Consider the following 20,853-nt stretch of genomic DNA (forward strand, 5'->3'; position numbering starts at 1 on the left):
GACTCTGATCTGTTGAAAGAATTCATGAACCAAGATCAGAAAGTTTTATTCTGTCTTTGATTTGTTATTCTACACTGTTAACGTTGTATTTCTGACTCTTCTCATCACTACAAATCTTTGCTATTATTCCCCAAATGCTTTGAACTAGTGTGATTCATTCATGTCTGCAATGTCATAAATTGGAGAATGCGTAGGTTCTTCTTAGCGTGATAGCGATAGAAGCACAAAAACAAAGACAATGCTGGGTGTTTCTCAAGGGTGAATAATTTTTAGAAGGCAAGCTTTAAACTGTCACATTTCTGATTGTCTGTGATTCACACCAATATTGTGCTCTGTGATGGCTTCATTGAAAGGACTGTCGTGTTCTATGGGGGACTCAGCCTACCTGCTCTTTTACCAGTAGCTGGTGTGAAAGCCTTGCTGTGCCAATGGCTTGTTCACAGGAGGCAGGTCAATCTTTTGAAACCATAGATTGTTTCAGATAAGAGAAAAATATGTGAGGAGAGAAGCGATGTCAAGGGCAGTGCTGAAGAGCAAGAAAATGCTTGTCTGAGTTTTACCTGCAGCTAACATTGTTAACAATGATAGCAACTTAATGAAGCATGAAGTACTAACAGCATTAATAAGCTTGGGGAGGACCTTATTCATTCCAATTTGCATTCCGTTCACTTGTGTTACTAGTTTTCTTAAGACTGAAGTAAAATTTTGATACCTTCTGGGCCACCAATGCCTTTTAGAATTGATAATTAAGCTGAAAGAATTATTAAGATCTACTTATTGAGCTCAGGATGCAGTGTATTCACAGAATGAAGCAGAGTTAACCATTTATCATGATAATAAAGTACATTAAACATTTGATCAGTAAGAGCAAGCACTACATTACCAGTAGTGGTAAGATCATTGTGTATAAGAGAATCATTTATTAAAATAAGATGCGTTAGTAACGCTTTAAATTGTGATTATAAAAATTTCCCAACATACCTCCAAAGAATTGTATAAGGAAGAATATCACAGACCTAGATGTACCCGACACTCACCTGGAAGAATGAACTCATGGCCTTTCTTCTGTCACTTCTATACTTATCCATATCCTATCCTGCCCTCCAGATCAATTCGAAGCAAATTCTAATCATATCATTTTCTCTGTATAAATATTTTAATATGTATCTCTGAAGGACACAATTCTTTTTTAATTTTTTTTCTGCATTTTTATTTATTTTTGAGAGACAGACACAAGTAGGGGAGGGGCAGGGAGAGAATGAGAAAAAGAATCCAAAGCAGGCTCCAGGCTCTGAGCTGTCAGCAGAGAGTCCGATGCGGGGCTCGAACTCACAAACTGATCATGACCTGGCCAAAGTCGGATGCTTAAACCAACTGAGCCACTGAGGCACCCCTGGACGCAATTCTTTTGTAAATAAAATCATTGTCACAACTAAAAATTAATACTATTACTACTACTTTAATACTAACAAATATCCAGTCAGTTCAAATTTATCACATTTGCCTCCAAGTTTCTTTTATCAGCTATTTGGTTGAATCAGGGTGCATCTGAAGTCGCATACTGCATTTGATACGTCTCTTAAGTCTCTGTTAATCTGTAACCTCATTATTTTTTATTTCCTTGCAATTTCTTTCTTCCTTTTAAAATTGAAGTGTAATTAACATACAGCGTTATGTTAGTTCCAGGTGTACAAAATAATGGATTCGGCAATTCTATACATTACTCAGTGCTCATCAAAATAAGTATACTCTTGATCACCGTTCTCTATTTCACTTCTACCCCACTCACCTCACTTCTAGCAACTACCAGTTTGTTCTCTGTATTTAAGGGTCTGTTTCTTTTGTCTCATTTTCTTTGTTTGTCTATTTGTTTCTTAAATTCCACATGAGTGAAACCATATGGTATTTGTTTCTCTTTGACTTATTTCACTTAGCATTATACTTCTAATTCCATCCATGTTGTTGCAAATGGCAAGATCTCATTCTCTTTTGTGGCTGAATAACATTCCGTTGTGTGTGTGTGTGTATGTGTGTGTAATCTTCTTTATCATCTTCTTTCATCTATGGATGGATACTTCAGTTGCTTCTATATCTTGGTTATTATAAACAAAGATCTAATAAAAATAATGTTTTCATTTTCAAATTATGTTTTTGAATTAGTGTTTTCATTTTTCTTTGGGTAAATACATAGTAATGGTATTCCTGGATCATATAGTAATTTTTTTTTTGTTTTAATTTTTGAGAAACTTCTATACTGTTTCCTACAGTGGCTGCACCAATTTGCGTTTTTCACCAGAAGTGCACAAGGATTCATTTTTCTCTACAGTCTTGTTGACATTTATGATTTCCTATGTTGTTGATTTTAGTCATTCTGACAGATGTGAGGGGATATTTCATTGTGTTTTTGACTTGCATTTCTCTCATTATTAGTGATGTTGACATTTTCTTTGGGAAAATGTCTACTTAGGTCTTCAGCCCATTTGAATTGTATTATTATTATTGTCATATTATTATTATTATTGGTGTTGAGTTATAGAAGTTCTTTATATTTTGGATATTAACTCCTTATCAGATATGTCATTTACAAATATCTTCTCCTACTCAGTAGGTTACTTTGTGTTTTGTTCACAGTTTCCTTTGCTGACCAAAAGCTTTTAATTTTGGTGAAATCACAATAGTTTAATTTTTCTTTTCCTTTCTCTTTTCTTTTCTTTTCTTTTCTTCTCTTTTCTTTTCCCTTTCCTTTCCTTTCCTTTCCTTTTTCTTTTCTTGGGGAGATATATCTAGAAAAATGTTTCAACAGCTGAGGTCACAGAAATTACTACCTATGTTTTCTTCTAGGAGTTTTATCAGGTCTCAGATTTAGGTTTTTAATCCAAATGGAATTTATTTTTGTGTGTGGTATAAGGAGGTTGTCCAGTTTCCCTCTTTTGCATGTAGTTGTTCAGTTTTCCCAAGACCATTTATTAAAGAGACTGTCTTTTCCCCATTGTATATTTTTGCTTCCTTTGTCCTAGACTATTTGACCAAATAGGTGTGGGTATATTTCTAGACTCTCTATTCTATTCTCTTGATCCATATGTATATTTTTGTGCCATTACACTACTGTTTCAACTGCTACAGTTTTGTAGTATACCTTGAAATCTGGGATTATAATACCTTCAGTTTGGTTCTTTTTCAAGGTTGCTTTGCTTCTGGGTCTTTTGCGGTTCTGTGTAAATTTTAGGATTATTTATTCCAGTTCTGTGAAAAGTGCTGTTGATATTTTGATAGGGATTGCACTAAATACGTAGATTGCTTTGGGTCGTATGGGCATTTTAACAGTATTTATTCTTCCATGGAATATCTTTGTTTTTGTTATCCCTTCATAGTAAATAGTAGTAAATAGCAGTATCCTGTATAACTGCAGTTTTCTCCATGTTGCTTTTTTCATTTAACAATATATCCCTCCATTTATTGCTCTTCCATGTCAGGTTTCCTTGGCTATTATTGCTTGTTAATTCTTCCAAATCAACTTTATAATCAACTTGTCCATTTCTAGGAGAAAAAAACAAAAAAACAAAAACAAACAAAAAACCAAAACAACAACAACAAAACCCACACACAAACCAAAAAAACCCAATTTTTTTAATGGAAAAATGGAATTTCTTTACACATATGTATTAATTTAGGAAGAGCTGAAAAGTAACTCTTGTTATTTTCCAGAGCTAAAAGTTGAGATTTTTCTTTTTGCAGAAAGAGGTAGAGAAGTCCTTCAAATACTTTCCCGTGGACTGTTAAGCATTGATTAAAACCCCTTTAAAAAACAATTTCAGCATATAATTGAACATTTTATCTTCAAGGGATTACCATTAATCATTTGGCTAGATTATTGTTTCTTAGAAATTTGGAGTGGTTGCATAATTCGTTTTCAAATGTATAAATTTCTCATGAGTTTAAGGTTAGTATAAAAAAGGCTGTTTTAGTTGAGGGTACAGTGTTTCTGTTTCTCTTACAACACACGAAGCACTTACCCTGAGTTGAAATCACACATTTTCTTACCTGTAACACATTACATTGACGCTCAGCTTTTGTAGTATACACTTGGAGTGGGGCATGTCAAGTAGAATAAATGGGCTGCCTAGGACAACTAAGTGACAATTGCAAATCCTTTTAGAATGTAAATGATTGTAAATGAACTTGTCTGAAAGGGAGTATAAGCAGACAAGGGGGCAATCCTTCTGGACTTCCTACCACGTTATTCTAGGTTTAGTGAAGTTTGTGCAAATTTATAGGAGACATAAAACCCAGAAAGTAACAATTGGAGGTATTTCTACTAACCTGAAAATAATTGGAGGTTAATTTTTTTTTAAGTTAGAGCATCATTTAAATGATTTTACTGTTGGAATTTGATTTAAACAAGGTCTAGTAATAAATAGTATTATCAAAACCTGTAGAAAAATCTCTTCAGAGCATTTTCAAGATTATAATGAGCCACTTCTCTGTGATTGCCCAGAAATTTTTGCTGGAGAATAAGAACTTGGTTATATGTGGTTTGATGAGAGCGGGTCTTTGAGTGAATCTTATGTTGTACTCAGACTTCTGATGAATTCCCTGCATTTGGCCCCTCTTCTCACCCCTGCTTCTCATCTGACCAGCCTCTGTGAGGTCCTCCTGAGCTTCTTCAGGGCTACAGCCACTCTGAGTGCTTAAGGCCATGACCTCTGCTCTCCCTCATCAGCCAACTATCATGGACCTTCCAGATAAAAGATGAACTCTTCTTGGAGCACCTGGGTGGCTCAGTCGGTTAAGAGTCCAACTTCGGCTCAGGTCATGATCTGGTGGTTCATGGGTTCAAGCCCTGTGTCAGGCTCTGTGCTGACAACTCAGAGCCTGAAGTCTGCTTCGGATTCTGTGTCTCCCTCTCTCTCTGCCCCACCCCTGCTCATGCTCTATGTCTCTCTCTGTCTCTCTCCCTCTCAGAAATAAGTAAACACTAAAAAAAATAAAAAGAAAAGGTGAGCTCTTCTTATCCATGTATTTTGGCTCTTATTGGGTTCTATTTTATTTCTTTTTCTCTCTTTTGAGGTCTCGGGTGAAAGAGCAGATGATCACGTGAACTGTACCCATCAGCTCATACATATATATTATGTGCATATCTATACAGCTTCCCAGATTATTCCAGTGGATACTGAGACTGGAAACACCTGATTCCTAAAGCCCTTTCTGGTTCTCAAAATGTGTAATCTCATTGTTTTCTGAATGCTAATATACCTGTATGGATAAGTGAGAGAATTTGACAAACTTACTAGTAGAACTAAGAATACAGATGAGTTTTTAAAATGTATTAGAGTTGGCATCACACCATGTAGAAATTTTAACATCCATAACCTTGGCAAGAGCGGGTGCCATAATAATGCAAAGCCTCCTCATAATTAAGCAGTTTTGCTATATGAACAACTGTTTGCTATAGGAAGTCCACAGACAGCAATGTTGGGAGGGAGGTAGAGCCCAACAGTGAGAAGAATTTAGATGACCACATGTTGTTCTCTTGAGAGATTAGGAAAGAAAAAATGGAAAAGAATAATTTAAGTCAAGTCCTATGAGAAGGATGAAGTTTCATCTTCCATAGAGAGTAACCTTTGTTAATATTTTTATGGCTTTCATGTGCATCAGGTCTATCAGAAACTAAGGTTCTATGGCTTTGCTACATCATTAAGGAGCCATACTTTGACCTAGCTCTCTTAACTATGTGCCAGTGTCACTCAAAAGTCTCAGTGAAATCCACAAAATTCAGTACTCTTTGGTAGCATTTTCCTAGATCTGTGATTCTTCTGAACACAAAGAAACTGGAATACAGTGGATTCCTGAGAGTCATAGAAGAGAATAATTTTTAAAAATCCAGACCTAACAATTCATGTGTTAGAAATTGGTTGTAGATGTCAGACTTATCTACATAGGTTATAGGTGAGCTAAGATATTCAGCCCAGGGCATGAGCTAGAATAGCGAGGGTTACTAGGTTGCTCACTTTAGGCTGTGAGGTCTCCTCTTTTACCCCAGTACTGTTACAGTATTATCTTCTCTCAGCCATGATGGGCAAAACATCACTGCATATGTTCCTTGTTATTTTGGAACTGAAGGATTCTTCAGAAGATTCTGTTCACCAATTCCAATTCTCTAAATGAGATCAAGTTTTTAATACTACACACATTAAAGAAAGAACATCTAATTTGATGCTGCATCCGTGTAGTAATTACATGATATTTTCCTAGGTGATATCTGAAAGGAATATGAAATAGAAAGTTGTCTTTGTTCCAGTAAAATGTGCAACATTTGATGTTATTTCAAAAGTTATTTGGATTTTTTGCAAGCCATGAAATTTGTAAAAAAATGCCCGTGACAGAGGGAAAAAAATTGCGGTATTGTGTCTCACTAAGGTTCATCGAAGCCTGGCTGTCACAGAGTTTTTGTACTTCCTCTAATGAGGTGTTTGCTTTCCTTGTTGCACACCACAGATTAGGGTTTTGTTCATCTTTAAAAAAAAGGTTTTATAATTACTGATTTTGACAAGTCTTTATACTGGAAAACAAGACATAGTTAATAAAAGTGGCAGAGGTACATTAGAAAATTATTCTATTAGGGTCATTAAAATGTTGTACTTAGAACATCACTGTTAAAATTTCCACAGTCATTCTCTGATGCCTTCAAAGAATACTACTATTCATTGTGTTTTTCAATAATGCTGTCTACCACATTTTTAAAAGTTTATTCAAAATACTACATGCAAGCTAATTTAATTAATTTTGCATGAAATGTGAAAGAATCCATAGAAAGTAAATGAAAGAGGGATATTGTTTTGAAATGGGACTCCTCTAATGTTCTCTAAGGCAGTGGCTGCTTTTCCACGTCACTAAATGCTGGCTGTTATATTGAATTATAGAAAGAGTCTGTGGGGTTTCTAGTATAACTTTGTTTCATGGATTTCATCTACTATTCCAGAACCAATGCAGAAGCTCCTAAGTCATAAATCCACATTGTTGTGCTAGGAGAATTTGGACTCTTTCCATATTTGCTTGATGATCTGCTTTCTAAACAAAATTCTTTATCTATAATTTCCGTGTATATTTTTCTTATTGGGCACCTATGATCTCTAATTATGCTTTGCTATTCCTCTTTTTGTTTTCCATTTAAAAAAATACATGTGTGCAATTTTTTTTTTCCTGAATACTAATTTAAAATATTTACATAGATTCTTTTTCCAAAGAACATGCTGTGTTTTGTTTTCATCATTTCATTATGTCTTCCGTGGTTTTGACTTTGGAAAATAAACATTGGGGAACAGAGGGTAAAAGAGTTGAAGCAATTTCCTTAGTTCATAGAGGCATAACATAATGAATACCCAAGTAACGTATGTCTTAGTTCTTGCAAGTGAAAAAATACTCTAGTGTTGACTGGGAATCAAGATCTAACTGGAAAAAAAAAAGTGTTAAGCTGGTAGAAGTAACATGGTAGCATGTTACAGTGACTCTGGTTATGCAAATGAAAGTAATTAATATTGAATGCCCACTATTTCAAGAGTTATAAGGATTTTAGCATCTTTCAAGATATAAAAGCTATAGTTTCTGACCTTTCGGAGATCACAATTTAGTTATTTTAATTTTTTTTCATCATTTTACAGACTGTGAATAATTGCTGTGAATAATTTAGCGTTACGAGAAATTAAGATCAGTGCTTTATGCTTATAGTAGAAAGAACTATCTCTGTGTTATATCAGATTAATCAATTGGTATGTTCCTCAATGAATTTATTTATAAAAAAATTCCATGTGCATGGATTGTTGAATACAGAATGTCTAAGAGAAATACTTCCTCATGAATAACACCAAAAACAATGCAGAAACCACAAATATCTTGGATAACAATTAATAGAGTATGTTTCTTCTTACTCCTACTCTTATTTTTTTTAATACTTTTTGATTAATTGTTCTTTATTTTAAAAATATCTGTTAAAGGGGTGCCTGGGTGGCTCAGTCGGTTGGGCGTCCAACTTCAGCTCAGGTCATGATATCACCGTCCATGGGCTCGAGCCCCACATCGGGCTCTGTGCTGACAGCTCAGAGCCTGGAGCCTGCTTCGGATTCTGTGTCTCCCTCTCTCTCTGACCCTCCCCCATTCATGCTCTCTCTCTGTCTCAAAAATAAATAAACATTAAAAAAATTGAAAATATCTATTAAAAACTAAGACATTTATGTTAATACAATTAATATAGCAAGATATTGGATGAATAGTAAAATCTCTTCTCCTTCTCGACTCCTTATCCTCAAACCCCAGAGGTGAATAGCTTTAACATGTATATGTATACCTTCCCCAAAATGTCAAAGCACATATGCACATACATGGATATGTGTCTATTTGCACTTATACTTACCTATATACCTTTGTAAGTTTATATTTATAAGCTTATATTTATAAATTCATACTATTTATGAATTTATATTTACACATTCATAATATTTCCCACTTGGAGTGATAGTCAGTAAAGCAGAACTGCCAAAGCCCCAACCAATGACAGCAGATGTCTTGGCTGTTCCTTGCTACACTGAGGTTAACGAGATGGTCTCAGGGGAGAGGAGGCATTTGGGAGGCTTGGGCAGGAGCGATTTACCAACAAGTACAGATGTATTTCAGGATTTTAATAGCTAGTTTTTCCACAACTGTGCCTAAAAGGCCAATACTGGTCCTACTTTCAATCATTTGATGGCTTGTGTTTCCCCTCCGAGCACACCTGTGCCCATGTTCTCATAAACATCACAAAAGACCAGCATCAGCACTATTCGTGTTGCCCCCTTCTATTTTTAAAACTTTTCATATTTTTAAGTTCATCCCTTTAGAGTTGCCTATGGACACTGTACATGCACTCATGAAGGGCTCATGTCAAAACTATGAAGCAGACGAAGTGTATTTCTAGAACATTTCTTTCAGAATTTCCTCTGCGTTCCCTGTGTAGTCCAGTGGGCCCTTTAGTCACATTTTTGTGGGCCTGTCCTCCCACTTGTACCATTCCAGTGATTCTAATTCCTCAGAGCTTAGAGCTTTCAGTCTCCCCATATACCATAGCATTTACTAAACAGAAACATATCATGTTGCTTTATTATTAGTATACTTTTTATGTGTCTCATTATTACAATATATTATCAACCCATGAATGGTAGGACTGTAATTTAAACTAGCTTATATCTATCTTTCTACCCAGGGCATTGCATATAAATGTCACTCAATAATGTTTGTGCATTATTCTTTTGGACTTCATTGGTTATGCACCTTCACAAAACATCTAGAATGCTTACTTTTTATGCCTTCACACTTTATGTAGATTTCAAAATAAAGGTTTGCCACAATCCCCTCAATTGTCACCCTGTTGATATGTAGTAACTTCATGTCTTTCTTTATCTTCCTTTTTTAAAATATGTGTTTACTTCTTGTTCAGAAAGTATAGTCACCCTTTATTTAATTTTATTTCAATCAGTTGTCTGCAGATCCCAGAATTTCTTCTCCATTATTTTCTCTTTGGGTGTTGTAAAGTAATCGACATTTATTGAGTATTTACAAGTCCTTTTCCAGGTACTTTTTATACATTATCTCATTGAATCCACATTGTCTGTCAGTACTGTGCTTGTTGTTAATCCTAATTTGTAGGAAAGGAAGCTAAAAGTTGGGAAAGTAAAATCATCTGCCCAAGGTCACATAAATACTGAGAATACAATTTGAACACAAGTCTATGCCTCTGAAGCTCTTTGTTATTTTTGCTCATCATACTAATTCCACCTACATGGTACTTTTCTGAGGATTAGGTGATATAAGTAAGTATATTTTCTAAACAGTCCAACACTTATCCACACATGGAGTTTCGGAATCATACTTTATATCCTCTAATACAGTAGGGTGAGTAAACTGATGTTTAATGAATGCTTTAGGTGATCATGATTATAATGAAATTTAAAAAATCAGATGAAATGATGTCAATTAGTTGTTAGAGAACTAAAATCTAATCTTAACCCATTTCTTTTAAAGTCATAGCTGTCAAGATGAAACACGGTATTTTAGAAAAAGGTATTAAACATGAGCATGTAACAGTAAAATCATTTCAGAGAACATAATAGGGTTATAGAATAAAATCTGAAATAAAACTTACTGTAGCATTAAGCTCTATATTTGCAAAACAAATGGTGAGAATACTTTGGAATTCAAAGTTACGTGTTTTTGTGGTCACTCTTCTCCAGGTGTTCCAGATTGCTTATGTGATTGTGAAAGCAGCTAATTCCCCTCGGCCTGGAAACTGGATTTTGGAACGCTCACTTGATGATGTCGAATACAAGCCTTGGCAGTATCATGCTGTGACAGACACGGAGTGTCTAACACTTTACAATATTTATCCCCGCACTGGACCGCCATCATATGCCAAAGACGATGAGGTCATCTGCACTTCATTTTATTCCAAGATACACCCCTTAGAAAATGGAGAGGTAAGATGAGAAAACTCACCATAAGTACATTTCAGAGGGCAAAGTAGGCCTGTCAGAAAGATGTGAACATATCAGTAATTAATGTCAGGGAGATTTTAAAATAGGATTTAGCAGAAGTACATTTAAATGAGTTATTAAATAAAAAGGGAAAACCCAAGGTGATTAGAATTTTAACTACCTTCGTCCAGTGTGTGTGTCCCAACCTCAATAAAGATCAGAGAAGAAGAAAGGGTTTAAGTTGGAAAGTCAGTGATTACTTTTACATATTAAGAGACTTTCTTTTGACAATGAGATTGCTCATAATTGGAGAAAGATTGAGACCCTCAGGGAAGCCTTAGATCCGTGTATATTATGGTCTCAAGAAGGGGACAAAAGAGGGGTGCCTGGGTGGCTCAGTGGGTTAAGCATCCGACTTCGGCTCAGGTCATGAGCTTGCGGTTTGTGAGTTCGAGCCCCGCATGGGGCTCTGTGCTGACAGCTCGGAGCCTGGAGCCTGTTTCCGATTCTGTGTCTCCCTCTCTCTCTGACCCTCCCCCATTCATGCTCTGTCTCTCTCTGTCTCAAAAATAAATAAACATTAAAAAAAAAAAAAAAGAAGAAGGGGACAAAAGACCTGAAATTTAGGAAGAAATATAGTTGATATGAAGGACCTAAATAAAAGGGAATTGTGTTGGTTTTTGCATGTTTTTCTGCTCCTGCCACATAGGGAGGGCTACAGTTGGGTTGTTTGTGTGTTTTTGGTCAGGATTTGCTTATTTTATGCTTAATTCAAAAGTGTTCAGCTTCTCTGTAGCATCTTTTATCCTTGGTTAAGATTTTACATTTATTCAAATCATGGCTTCACCTGTTACCATCTGTATCATCTTGAGTCGGTGACTTAAGTTCTCTGTGCTTCAGTTTGATCTTCCATGAATCGGTAAAAATACTAATAGCCCTTATGTCATATAATCATTAAGCAGATTAAAAGAATCATTATATTTAGAGTGTTAGAACAGTGCTGACAGACCTGTATTAAGTGTTCTGTAAGCATGAACTATTTTTACTGTTGCTGCTGTAATAATAATAACTATTATTGTTAGTAGTCGTAGTATTGTAGTAGTTATAATAGCAGCAGTCTCCTCTCAAATACCCAAACCTTGACTTAGTGATTCTCTTGCATTCTCTCATGGTATTTTCCTAATCTTTGTCTCTTCGGTATATGTGGCCGGGCTACTTTTGTCCTATCTGCTTACATGTATCTCAACTTATACTCATGTCTGATAGTCACTCCTCTCTAGTCCACACACCTGAAGGCAGTATCATTTTTTATAGTCACATTTTCACGGAACCCATATTCATATTCTATCAGGCCAGTCTCAGCCAGTTAAGGGTTATCTTTTGAAACACTTTTGGAGGAAGTTGTATTTTTGATATAAATTGGTCACACTCCCTTTTGGCACTATTATTCTATGAATGTATACTAAAGCCTCACTATATTTCAAATTCCATGTATGGAAATACCAGTTTCGGGGAAGAAAAATTCCAAATGGTGCTCTCAGCAGAGATCTCAATCTGCCAAATGACAAGGAGTCAAATGCAGTGAGTCAAACAGCTGTTCAACCTGCTTTGTACCCAGAGGCATCCAATTCCTGGCCAGATTGGCCTGAGGATATAGGAGTAGGGAGTGTGTGCAGAGATAATGTATTTGAGTTGAATTTTTATTATTTTTCTCCTGGATCTAGTGCTTACCCAGAACTCATAATTATGTATTTATATTTATACTATTATAGAGCTATTTTTGTACCTGGAAAAAATGGTCCAATTCAGAAATTGGTTGAACAATATAAAAGTGTCTTGGTAGATACATAACCTATAAGTTTACATGCATATCTTCAAAGCATGCTGTCCCTGCATTCATGGTGGTTCTCCATTATTTCAACCATGTCAGCCTGCCAACAAGGAACAAACAGATATGTTGTTTCTTTGTTTGTTTAACTGGCTATATTGTTTTCACTCCTAGACACTAAAAACTAGTCTTTGATGGTGACTATTAGAAACAACTTACTCAACTTTCTCTGTGACATTTAGGTCTATTTCTTTCTTATAAGAAAGTGGATGAGGCTAGGAAAAGAAAGTAATTCAAAATATTTGAAATACAATGGTACTATTTAAGAGGAAAAATTAAACTTGGACCTCTCCTAAGATATCTGCTTCATTTTAAATAGCTTACTCTGTGAAACATGTTACTTTTTGGAATAAACTGGGCCAGGGGTGGTAGGTGATATGTATTCTCCAAAACTTCCAAGTCAGTAGTAACAAAACTGAGTTGAGAATGAAGGTCCCCTGACCTCCCAGATTGACGTTTTTGTTTTTTTTTTTCCATCCTCTAGTAAAGAATGGAAGTTGATTTTTCTTTTTTAAAGTTGGTAATTGATAAACTCAAGAGTTTAGAAGAGACAGAGATACTGGATCCAGTATAAGTAGAAAGAGTCCTAATTCTGGGGTATCACACTATAAAACAATATATCATATGAAGAATATAGAAGAATGTATTTCCCAGACCCATGACTGTGAAATAAATCTTAACTATCATTAACTTTTAGTTTTGAAATGATACTTTTTGTGTACCACCTGAAATATAATCAGTGCTTATGTTCAAAACTTCCCAGAGAATTGACATAATACTCAAATAAGAGAAACAAATATACAAACCAGCAAATGCAAAAAAAAAAAAGTATAAAGGAAACAATAGAAAGGTTTACAGAGACAAATTTCCCCAGCTGAGCCAAAGTAGCCATCTCAGATGACTTCTCAGAATACAGGGAAATCAAAAACAACTCTTAGTATCTCAAAAGTTTTAAGGCCAATATGTAAATTCATCTCTAATATGGGCTATGGGTTAAGCTAGGCATATAACACAATTTACCTCCAATGCTGATGGATAATTTTATTAGGTATAGAATTATAGATTTGCACATTTTTTCTTTTGGCATATTTTGTTCTCTTCTGGTTTCCATTGTTTATGTAGAAAAGTTAGCTATTGAATAACTATCTATTGTCTATTTTCTTTGATTTCCTTAAAGATGTTATCTTTGTTTTTGTTTTTCCATAGTTTTACTATGATTATCCAGATCTGTACTATGCAATATAATAATCACTAGCTATATGTGGTTATTTAATTTAGATTTCATTAATGCAAATAAAATTATAATTCAGGTCCTCAGTTGCACAACCACATATCAAGTAGTCAGTAGCCACATGTGACTAGCAGTTACCATTTGAATTATAAAGAATAGAACATTTCAATCATTGTACAAAGTTCTGAGCAGTGCTGCTATAGATGATTCCTTTTTATTTTCTCCACTAAGATTTGTTTGGTTTGTATATTTGCAGAATTATGCCTTTCATCAGTTCAGGGAATAATTTAGCCTATTAACTCTCCAAATACTGCTCCTTCCCATTCTGTCTCCTCTATAAATATAATTAAAAATAATTTGGAACTTCTCACTATATACACCATGTATCTTACCCTCTTTTGTATATCATCCTTTTGGCCTTCTAGTCTTTATTTTAGATATTTTCTTCTGGCTTACTTCCAGTTCACTAATTCTTTAGCTATGTAAAATCTGTTATTGACTATTCATAGGATTCTTCATTTCATTAGTACATTTTTTAGTTCTAGAATTTATCTTTGGTTTATTTTCAAATAGTTTAGTATCTAGTTTTATCCTGAAATTTTATATATTTATTTACATATTTAACAAAATTATATTTAATTTTTTAACATTCTATCTTTATCTCCTTGAACATAAAGTAGCAATTATTTAAGAGTTTTTATTTGATAATTCAAATATCTGGCCTCTGTGGATACATGTTATCTGTTTCATCTGCTGATTCTTTTTTATGATGTCTTATATCCTCAACAATTCTGATTATTTTTGCATAAAAAAAGTTATATTTAAAAATGTATGTATAGAAACTGTTTGAGGCCTAAGATATTATCTTTACCTTGTGAGGATTTTCTGATGCTTCTGCCGGGCAATGGCAATATGGATCATCTTAATACAATTGTAGGAATTCAAATTTCTGGGTCTTAGATGACTCAAAGCTGTGTTGTAACACAGTGACAGTTGCATTAATTCTGGTTTACTTTAGGCTCCCTGTTTTGTTTTGTTTTTTTTTTTTAGTCTAAACCAGAGTATGCGGGATTTACCATAGTCCTGTCCATACAAGTTTTATGTCTTCCCAGAACATTAAGGCTATCAGAGCACTGCTCAGTCTCTCAACCGTGTCTTCTGGACAGGGAAATACCCATCAGACAAAAGCTGTCACAAAATACTAATTGCCTCTTTAGACATATTTCTTTTCCTTAATATTGAGAAGGTTATTTTTCACCTTCTTGATAACTCTCAGATGGCTTTAAGTAAATGTTTTTACATTTTTCTCCAGTTGCTGTAGTTATCATTGGTAGTATTGACACTAATTATATCAACTACCATAAAAAGAAGCATAGTCTCATACACATGTTTAAAAATTATTTTGGGGGCGCCTGGGTGGCTCAGTCGGTTAAGCGTCCGACTTCGGCTCAGGTCACGATCTCACGGTCCGTGAGTTCGAGCCCCGCGTTGGGCTCTGGGCTGACAGCTCAGAGCCCGGAGCCTGCTTCAGATTCTGTGTCTCCCTCTCTCTGACCCTCCCCCGTTCATGCTCTGTCTCTCTCTGTCTCAAAAATAATAAAATAAACATTAAAATTTTTTTTTTAAAAAAATAAAAATTATTTTGGAATCATTTTAAATGCACATACATGTAAGAAGAGTACAGAGAATCCCCATTTCTTCTTTACCTGGCTCTTACTAATGTTAATATCTTACAAAGCCACCATGCATTTAGTAAAATGCAAGAAATTAACATTGTCAAAAACTAGTCAAAACTAAGAAATTAACATTGATACATTATTTTGATACATTGATACAAGATTCCATTCATATTATCATCAGTGTTTGTTTTGTTTTGTTTTCTGGGATCCAGTTTAGGATCCTACATTGCATTTAGTCATTGTGTCTTCTTAGTGTCCTCTGATTTATAAAAATTTCCTAGTCTTCCCTTGTTTTTCATGACCCTGATCACTTTTAAGAGCACTGGTCAAGTGTTCTGTGTCATATTACTAATTTTGCCTTCTCTAATGTTTTCTCATTATTAGACTGGGCTTCTGGATTTTGGGGAAGAGTACTAGGAGGTGAAACTGTTTTCTTACACATCATTTGTATTTCTTTTTATATGCACATCTCTCATCTATTTCCTCTTTTATTGGTTTATAAATCTTATTGTGCTTCTAGATAGATTTTTATTTTGGACAACAGTGTGTAAATATTCACTATGATTTGAAATATATTTTTTTGACTGAGCATTATGATCATTTTCTTCCAGCACTTCACAACAACCTTTAAATATAAAGTCAAGTCAAAGAATAGAAGAAATAATAATAAAGTATTTTTTAGGCCCATCCATGAACTTAGGTATTATAAAATAAACCTGTCTCAATTTTAACCCACTAATTAAGCAATAATGTTTGTATTATAGGTATAGAATATTCATAGAAAATAGTCTTCTGTGATGAATATGAAATCAATTGAGTCTAAGGTTTATTACATTGTTACTTGTCTGGAGAATTTTGGGGACATGTGTCAAAATATTTAGAACATTCTAGAACAGTATACTTCAGGTGAAAAGTTCATCTGTTTAGACCTGAAAGATACCTTAGGTAAATTCCTCATTGATCTATTAAAATCCTTTAAACTATCCTTTAACATCATGGCCTCCAACTTCAGCTTCTTCTGTATCCAAATTTTAATACTGCCTTTGTCCATATCATTATTAGAAACCATTTGGCTTTTCCTTCTGTTCTTTTGAATTTTAGTAGCATCATCTCTGCTTATATACTTTACTTTGGTTTTTCAGCCACCCCAATCTTTTCCCTACATTCTGTGGCTTGGCCCCTTATCTGACCTCCACCTCACATTTCCTGGAAGAGATCCACAAATATTGATCATGTGGATTCACCAATAGGATACTTTAAGCAGCACATCCAATCCCCTAGATATCTAGGTTCGGCTACTTCCCAGGAAGAGATTAGTCCCGTTGTCCAGTATCCTGGGCTTGTGCCCAGAGGAAGAAGAGTTCGCTCTGAGCTATGAGATGATCAAGTCTCAGGGTCCAGCAAAAGAGAAATAATGGAGCATAATGGTGGTATAATAATATGACCCAGTATGTTGTTATCCAAGCTGTAAACAGAAGGGAGCTTTGAACAAAGGGCTTCAAGGATTTCCATTCTAGAAAAATTGTGTATCATCAATGCCACGAGAGGGCTTAGCAGGCAACATGTCTTGCCTTGTTTTGAGAGAATGATACTGAGCTCTGTCCATAATAGGAGTTGTAGAGTGTGAAGCAACAGACCACAGGAGTCCTCCCTTACTTTTGAGGCCAAAGAGAAAAGCTTTAATGGGAACAGCTACATAGGCATAAACCCTTCCAGCATTGCTTCAGGGAGCCAACTCTATCAGCTCAAGTACTGCCTCTGTTGGGAGCAGTTGCCCCAAGATGCTATTGAGAACTTCTAGTAAGAACCACCCCTTAGAGACCACTGAAAATCATGCTTGTAGCACTGGTTCCTCTCAAACTTGGTTTTATTTGGATATTATTGAGGGCATTTGAAAGAGCTATTTGTGGGTTCAGGGCTTATACTTCAGTAGATTTGGGAAGGGTTTAGGAAGTTCTGTGTATATTTAATTTTTTTTAATGTTTATTATTTTTGAGAGACAGAGAGACAGAGACAGCAAGCAGGGGAGGGGCAGAGAGAGAGGGAGACACAGAATCGGAAGCAGGCTCCAGGCTCTGAGCTGCCAGCACAGAGCCTGATGCAGGGCTCTAACTCACATACTGTGAGATCATGACCTGAGCTGAATTCGGCTGCTTAACTGACTAAGCTACCCAGGCGCCCCATCTATGTATATTTTAAACAAGTACACCTGGTAATTTTGATGTCCCTCCTCCTAACTTATAGTTTAGATATTTTCAGCCTTCCCAAACCCTGGAGAAGAACTGATCATCAGTTATTTAAGGAAAGGGGATCAGTCAGTTATTCTAGCCACAATACTTCTTTTTTTTTTAATGTTTATTTATTTTTTGATAAAGAGAGAGAGAGCACGAGCATGAGTGGGGGAGGGGCAGAGAGAAAGAGGGAGACACAGAATTCGAAGCAGGCTCCAGGCTCTGAGCCATCAGCACAGAGCCTGATGTGGGGCTTGAACTCATGAACCATGAGATCATGACCTGAGCTGAAGTCAGACGCTTAACCGACTGAGCCACCCAGGTGCCCCTAGCCACAATACTTCTAACTAAAGAGACTAATGTTTTTCTGTCAGGAAACATGATTAGCTTTGGTGGACTGAATCTCTGGGTGGGTTTGAGATGAGTAAATAAAATTTGAGCTATAACTAGGTTATCATTGGCTGAAGAGATGGCTGAGAGAAAAGAATCACATTAATACTATTGACAAATATGGGGCTGTATAGATGGCACTACTTTAGGGGTCCTAGAATTAAAATCATCGTGAATGTTTTTCCCTTATATGAGATTCTCCCCTTTCTCTGGCTGGGATTATTCCTATTAATTTCTTTGGATTGTCACTAGACTGCTAACTAAATATGCATGGTTACCATAGCAATTTTTGCTTCAATTTCCTCATACAGAGGAAAAGATATTTACATATGATTTCCTTTCCTTACCACTCTTCTGGACCGCAACTCAAATGGAACTTAGATTCACTTTGATTCTGCTTTTGAAACATGGCAGGCTTGTATAAAAATCCCTGGAGAAACTACCATTAATTCTTGAAGACACTTTTTCTTCCTGTAAACTATAAGTAGAGCTTTGATAGAATTTTGATTTCCTATGTGACAGAATTTTATATACACAGACAGAATATTTTTTTCTTCCTCTTTTCATCACCTGACATTATGGTGATTTTTAGAACTGCAAATACTGGAGAATGAAGAAACAAACTCAACACTTTATTTAAAAATGTTTCTGAAGTCTTTCTTTGATGTAATATTGTTGAGGGTACAGCATGACTGCGCGTGTGAATTTGCGTAGAAATGAGGAACTAGCCTTTTACAATTACCTTGGAGTTGTTCCTTGATGGAAAAGAAGCCGGGTATCACTAATTTGTACCAAGTATGAATAGAGATTTAAGGAAATAATTAGTTAGGGTTTCAGATCCTAAAGGAGGGTTAGAGACCTCCTTTCTCTAAAAATAATTTTTGCAGGAGCGCCTGGGTGGCTCAGTTGGTTGAGTGTCCAACTTCGGCTCAGGTCACGATCTCACGGTCCTTGAGGTTGAGCCCCACGTCGGGCTGTGTGCTGTCAGCTCAGAGCCTGGAGCCTGCTTCCGATTCTCCACCTCTCTCTCTGCCCCTCCCCTACTCATGCTCTGTCTCTCTCTGTCTCAAAAATAAATAAGCATTAAAAATTTTTTTAAAATAATTTTTGCATTGACAACATAGTGCCAGTTAATACCTTGAACAACAACATGAAAGTACCTCATCACGATAAGCATTACCTGGCATCCTCCAAAACAGCAAGTTTGAACTCAGTTGGAATACACGGAGCATTTGAACTATTTTGGAATTGCACACATAAAAAACATCCATAAGTCATCTAAGAAGCAGACCTTTGTAATGAAGATAACATTAAGAAGATTGTGTTCCTCCTCTCTTTTGATCAGTTTATAGATTCTTCCTAACAATATTGTCCTCAGAAAGGGTCACTAAATCCTTGTCAAATTAATACATTAGTATTGAAAAATCATGAAGACCACAGAAAGCAGATGAGAATGGCCTCTTGAGATGATAGCTTCCAAAGCTTAAGACCTGGTTATCTCAGTGTTGTGGACTAGGATCTATCAGGATCTACTAAAATCAAATAGAAACATAAGCTTCTGTTAAGCTAGGTAAGGAAATGCAGGGTTGTAGTAGAAGGCACAAAAGCACAACCTGCTGTCTTTTAGGATGTACCCTAGATTTGGCTTTTAGATGTAGCTTTGCCATTGATTGACCATGGGGCTTGGATGGACAAGTAAACTATCCAACCATGTCCTGGCCAGTTCACCCGACTATAATGAAGATCACAGTAGGTCATTTATGGTACGCCCTCCTTAACTATATGATATGATCACAAATTCTCTAGGCCAATAGCTGTCATTGGCTTAAACTCACCCCTAGTTGTGGTGTGACTGAACTGGCTTAGTCTGTGTTGAGACTGGGATGCATGAAAGTGCGCCTGCTGTGTACATTCAACAATAGGGGAGGCAGGAGTGACTGAACAGGATTGAAAGAATAAGCAAAGCAAAACACCATGAACTTCCTAAAGTGTAAAGGAACAGAAGGAATAGATGAAGGTCTCAAGTGCTGATATGGGTGAGTCCAGGGCCTGGAAGACTCTAATAATGATAGCTAACATTTATCACACACTTGTTTTATGGCAGGAACTACAAGTAGGTTTTACAAGTGGAGACTCAGATGTACTAATACTTGCCTTTTTATAGTTGAGGGAAATGTGGTATAGAGAGGTCAAATAACTTACCCAGAGTTCCAAGCTAGTAACTTCCGAAGCTATGATTTGAATCCAGTGTGTCCTCTGTGCACCAGAAAGGCACACGAACAAGTTTTCTTCTGTGTCTTGGGTTTTCTTGGAAAATGTGCTGGGCACTGAAGGTCCAAGAGGCCTCATCTCCTAGCAGACCCTGCTTCTCTCTGCATGAACTTGCACAGACCTGGGATCAGGCTGCTGCCTATTTTTTAGCTTACAGGGATTTTAATGTTCTATATTATGAAAAATTTCTTTACCCTCCTTTTTTAGTTTCTGATAGGTAACTAAACATATAGAGTGTCAAAAAATTATTTTAAAAAGGGGGTGCCTGGGTGTCTCAGTCAATTGAGCACCGAGTCTTGGTTTCAGCTCAGGTCATGATCCCCCGGTCATGGGTTAGAGCCGGGCTTTGGGGTCCACGCTGAACGTGGAAACTGTTTAAAGATTCTCTCTCTCCTTCTGTCCCTCTCCCCCACTTGCAGTCTCTCTCTTCAATGAAAAAAATAGAGGGTAACATTTATAAAAGTTTTGCATTCTTATTTTCGTAAACTTTTTATTTATCTTGCTTATTTTTGTTTCCCTTTTTAATGATTTTCTTATTTGTAGTTTTAAGAGTTTTATCTTGGTATATTTACATTTATCATATATTGCTTTTCCTTTTTAAACTTTATTCCAGTAAATGATTTAAATTTCTTTTATATTGTCTCACACACACACACACACACAC

At 35.9% G+C, this 20,853-nt stretch overlaps 1 protein-coding gene across 1 annotated transcript in view; it reads left to right on the plus strand.

Moving 5' to 3' along the window:
* Positions 1-20,853, plus strand: part of LAMA2 (laminin subunit alpha 2) — a 613,971-nt gene that overhangs the window by 185,998 nt on the left and 407,120 nt on the right. The window contains exon 4 of the mRNA XM_049652971.1: positions 10,260-10,502. Coding sequence (XP_049508928.1) covers positions 10,260-10,502 — 243 coding nt within the window. The remainder of the gene's footprint in view (positions 1-10,259; positions 10,503-20,853) is intronic.

Source organism: Panthera uncia (assembly GCF_023721935.1).
Source record: "Panthera uncia isolate 11264 chromosome B2 unlocalized genomic scaffold, Puncia_PCG_1.0 HiC_scaffold_24, whole genome shotgun sequence".
Taxonomy (NCBI): Eukaryota; Metazoa; Chordata; class Mammalia; order Carnivora; family Felidae; genus Panthera; species Panthera uncia.